The following is a 5014-nucleotide window of genomic DNA, read 5'->3' on the forward strand; positions in this document are numbered from 1 at the left end:
AAGGTGGACCTAGTTTCCTATTGCCCTCTCAGCTCTCCCAGAGCTGAGCCTGGTGATTTTTTAAAGTTTCAGGCTTTAATCCTGCTGGTTGTAAGGACTCTGAAAATTTGGCCCAGCTAGTTTTCAAGAGATTCTTCTTCCTGGGGTACAGGCTTCCTGGTGTGATAGTCTGTTTCTCACCCCTCTCCCCACCTGTGGCTCCTTCCCTCGCAGGCATGGCCATGGCTCATTTAGCTCCCCACCACATCTCTGCCCTTCCTATCCTCTTCAATGTGGCCTCTTCTGTACGTTTAGTTGTGGGGTTTGTTCTGCCAGTCTTTAGGTCATTTTCTGGGTTATTCACACTGATTTAATGTTATCTAGTTGTATCCACAGGATAAGGTGAACTGAAGGTCTTCTTATTTCACCATCTTCCCCACACAAAGCTATAGATACTTCAAGTTTTTAATAAATTATTAGTCTAATATAAATGTTTCCTTTTTAGTTTCAATCTTTTAGTGCATCAGTTCTTTCTATTGTGAAAAGAATGTGAGTGAACTGTGTTACCTCATCAATCTCTAATCTGTGGCTTCAATTTTCAGTTTATCTTTCCCAAGAAGTTATGAAGTTCAGAGGTCTGTGCTGTAAGATTAATACATGTGCTGAGAGCAGCTGCATTTTCAGCATTCATTTTATTCTTGTTTTCCTAATCAGAAGTTCCCTTACATTTTTTTTTTTACTTTTTTAACATTTATTTATTTTTGAGAGACAGAAAGAGACAGAGAGAGACAGAGCATGAGCAGGGGAGGGGCAGAGAGATGGAGACACAGAATTCAAAGCAGGCTCCAGGCTCTGAGCTGTCAGCACAGAGCCTGATGAGGGACTTGAACTCACAAACTGTGAGATCATGACCTGATCTGAGGTTAGACACTCAACCAACTGAGCCACCCAAGCACCCCTCCTTACATTTGTTTAAACACATTTCTTAATGAAAAAAAAGTTTAAATATTATACTGAGATTTTAGCTGTTTTCTAGAAGATTTTTTTCAGGTTTTCTAATATATCATAGTGTTATGTCTCAGAAGCGCTAAATATTTCTTCATAAAAGTGCAAAGCTTCAAAAAAATCTGCCACAATATAGAATGTATGTCTTCAAAAAACAAAATGTACATTTAAGGAATACTTCTAATGGTGCTAACGGATACAAAGATGTACAAATAGAAAGCCAAGTGTTTTTCACCAAGCATTTGAGAACAATACATTTGGCTTTGAGGACACTTGGTTATTCAGTGGAGTAGGGAAAGTATGGTTATATTTAGTTACATCATTATCCATGATTTAACCAGATATAATCAACAGCATATAGTAGCCTCAAGTATTGTTGGCTTCTAAAGTACACAACAATGTAGATATAACATAATTTTGTCTAATGAGGGCTGTCTAGCATATACCAGCAAGGGTAGTTGCTATAACTCATCTAATACCTATGTCACATTAGGGAAGATGTCTCAAACTAGAAGCATCCAAATAATGAGAAGAATAATTTTTTTACAATCATTTTAGAAAAGGTAAAATAGTGCCCCATTCAGGTGCAATATGTTTTATTTTATGAGTATTGTCATTTATCTCCATATGTTCATTAAGCTGGATGGTTTGAAGAAATGGCCAAAGTAAAAATTATTTATACCCTTGCAGAATTCTACCTTACTAAAATCTTAATGTGGGAAAATGTAATCACATGGCTCTTGTGTCAAAGAAGTTTGTGAGGGCGTTCAAACCTCTAAGGGACATAGACTGTGGTGAGGACTTTCTCGTTTTTGCAAAGTTACAGTTCAGAAATGATCGTCTATTATTATTTTTGATCAGCACAAAAGGGCAGATTGCTGGATAACAAGAGGAGAGAAAAATAGTAATGTTCTCCAGACTTTGTACATTATGTCTGTAAATTATGTAAATGGTAAGGCAGGTGTTGGTCCAGTAAAAGAAAACAAAGCAGCTCACCAGTGCCAGGATTGTGTGGGTGGCCCTGGTTTCGGGAGATGGTCTTGGGCAGAGGCTGGTCCTATGGACATGCTGGACTGTCTTGCGATGTATGAAGAGAAAGTTTACCATGTACATACTGGTCCAGATCATGAGGCAAATACACAGAATATCTCGTAAGACCATACCCCCTAGAAAAGCAGCCTCCTGAAGTTTATCAGGTTCTCTGCCGCTACAGTATGTCAGTGAATACACTTGTCCAACTTCACTGATGTTGTAGGGGCCCACAGCAGTTATGATGACACGGACGTAGATCAGCATGTTGATGATCCAGAAAGAAAAGAAGGCAGGAAAAAGGTACATGGAGACTTTGGGTTTGAGCCATGCCCACCTAGAGTTGCTAGGAGTGATAATTATGGCCTGAAAAATACTCAGGAAAGACGTGGTGCAGAGGGAGACACCCCGTGTGACTCTGTAGATGTACAGCATTGCCTTACAACCAATGTCATCCAGAAAATTTCTTACCCCAAAAGCATTTATTATTTCTGGAATCACACTGGAAAGAATTGTCATGATATTAGCTAAAGTTAAATGGGTGCATATCAAATCTATAGGCTTTTTGGAGGAGGGCTGAAATAAAGTGTTGATGTTTAACATGAGTAATAATGTGTTTCCAATAAAACCAATCCCAAATTGAAAGAGAAAAAATATTCCCAAAATAGTATCACTTGAAACTATTATATTCATGGCCTCTTCTACTCTGGATAGACTCCTCAACAGCCTAAAAAGAGGCAGAAAATGATCTGTAAGCTTGATAGAAATAACAGGACTCTATGGAGAGCCCTTGAGATATGATCAATCTTGGCAGTAGGTTGTGCAAATATTCTATAAGAGTATTCAGGAAATTAAGAATTGGTTCTAGAGGCATATGTCAAGGATTATTGATGTCACTTCAGGGGAGTATTAGGTTTGAGACAAAACATGCCTTATTTATAAAAACATTACTCTAATTCTGAGAAATAAACTGACTATCCTGAAGGATAATTTTTTTATTCATGAAAAACAATATTTCAGATCTATGGAGATTTTATTTAAGTTCTGGGTATGTATTCTGAATTACCTTTTATAATTTTAATGCTTTTCAATCTTCTGTCATAAACAACAGAAAATTACTAATGTATGTTAATGTTTATTATTTCATTTCTACCATATTTAACACATAGTATTATCACTATATTGTTATCACCATATTGTTACACTTCTGGTGTAATTATTCACCAGAAGAACTCCATCCCTAGAGTTTCTCATGACCATCAGGCTCTGTAAATTCCTTTTTTCCGGCCCTTTCAACATGCTTCCCCAAGTCCAAGACCTTTCCAATGCACATGATGAATATCAGATCAGCTCATGGGTCAGTTCATTGCATCTGCCATCTCTGTACTGAAAATTCACTTCCTGTCTTTGTTCTACCTGGAAGTCACTGCTTCTCCAGCATCTCTCTCAAGTAGTGCGATCTTTCTCTCCTCTGTCTCCTATATCACTAGTCCTGTAAGTGAGAATGTTCTCTCTCTTTTTTTTTTTAAATTTTATTTTTTTTATTTATATATGAAATTTATTGTCAAATTGGTTTCCATACAACACCCAGTGCTCATCCCAAAAGGTGCCCTCCTCAATACCCATCACCCACCCTCTCCTCCCTCCCACCCCCCATCAACCCTCAGTTTGCTCTCAGTTCTCAACAGTCTCTTATGCTTTGGCTCTCTCCCACTCTAACCTCTTTTTTTTTTTTTTTCCTTCCCCTCCCCCATGGGTTCCTGTTAAGTTTCTCAGGATCCACTTTGACACCAGGCATATTCAGATAATTCTCCATTACTCCAGTTTTGAAACATTTGTCATCATTCTTTGTGGAAGTAATCTACTGACCCAAGTCACTCCCCTCAGTAGCTAGTGACTCATTGTGACTCTTCCCAACTCAAATTCTGTCATGTTCTTGGATATTTCCCATCAGATGATCAGTGCAATATTCCTAGCCTCTCACATTTGTGATCTCTCTTCCAACACTTTTACTGCCCCCAACCACATCCACTTTTTCTCCTGTTCAAATACTAGAGTTGTCATTACAAATATTGTAGACTCATTGTGTTTCTCATTCTCCTACTACCAACTATTTGCAGCTTACTTTATCTAATCTCTAACTCCAGTATTACTTTGACATCATCAGTGTCTGAGAAACATTGATCTCTTTACTCTTCACAACGCTCCCAGGGCCTCTCCTTCTTACCTGAACTTCCACAATCCAAGGTCATCATCACTTCTTGAAAAAATAGCTGATTCCACTGATTTATTTTTCCTACTTCATAGAACTCACCATGGAAAAATATCAACTCCTGTTAAATCTAATATTCTGTCTCATTCATGGCATCATGCTCAGATAATCAAGGCTGGAGTAAAACACAAAATATGTTAACTACACTCATGTCAAATCCTTCACTACTAAGGTCCAGTGAACTTTTATTTTCAGCAGGAATCACACTAAATTTTCTAGAGTATTCCTTGGGTATTCACTTTGTCACTCATCTTGATGACTACTTCATAACTTCTTTATTTTTAAACTGCCAACCTATCCTCTCCCAATCTCACATTCAATTGATGACAAATTGCACATTTTTAATTGAGATATAATGGACATGAAAGTTTATGTTAGTTTCAGATGTACAACATGTGACTTGATATTTTTATATACAGTTGACTCTTCAAAAGCAGATTTGAAGTCCCTGAGTGCACTTATATGTGGATTTTAAAAGTACAATACTGTGAATGTATTTCTAGTTTTGTAAATGTATTACTAATCATTTTCTGAATAACATTTTTCTTCTCTAACTTGCTTTATCATAAGAATACAGTATATAATGCATGTATGATACAACATATGTGTTAATTGATTGTGTTATCAGTAAAGCTTCTGACCAACAGTTGGTGACTAACAGTCAAATTTAGGGGTGTCAAAATTTATATGCCTATTTTCAACTGCATTGGGGTTCAGTGCCCTAATCAC

The 5014-nt window shown here is 37.2% G+C and overlaps 1 protein-coding gene across 1 annotated transcript; it reads right to left on the reverse strand.

Annotated features, from left to right (window-relative positions):
• Positions 1–998: 998 nt before the first annotated feature.
• Positions 999–3520, reverse strand: LOC121016709 (vomeronasal type-1 receptor 4). The gene has a single exon (XM_040454459.1). The coding sequence runs from the start codon at positions 2704–2706 to the stop codon at positions 1714–1716; it is 993 nt and encodes a 330-aa protein (XP_040310393.1). The 5' UTR covers positions 2707–3520; the 3' UTR covers positions 999–1713.
• Positions 3521–5014: the final 1494 nt, after the last annotated feature.

Source organism: Herpailurus yagouaroundi, unplaced genomic scaffold (genome assembly GCF_014898765.1).
Source record: "Herpailurus yagouaroundi ecotype Mexico unplaced genomic scaffold, PumYag 212, whole genome shotgun sequence".
Lineage (NCBI taxonomy): Eukaryota > Metazoa > Chordata > Mammalia > Carnivora > Felidae > Herpailurus > Herpailurus yagouaroundi.

Excerpts from the sequence above, each read along its gene's own strand:
- LOC121016709 (XM_040454459.1), bottom strand. The coding sequence starts at position 2,706 with ATGAATATAATAGTTTCAAGTGATACTATTTTGGGAATATTTTTTCTC.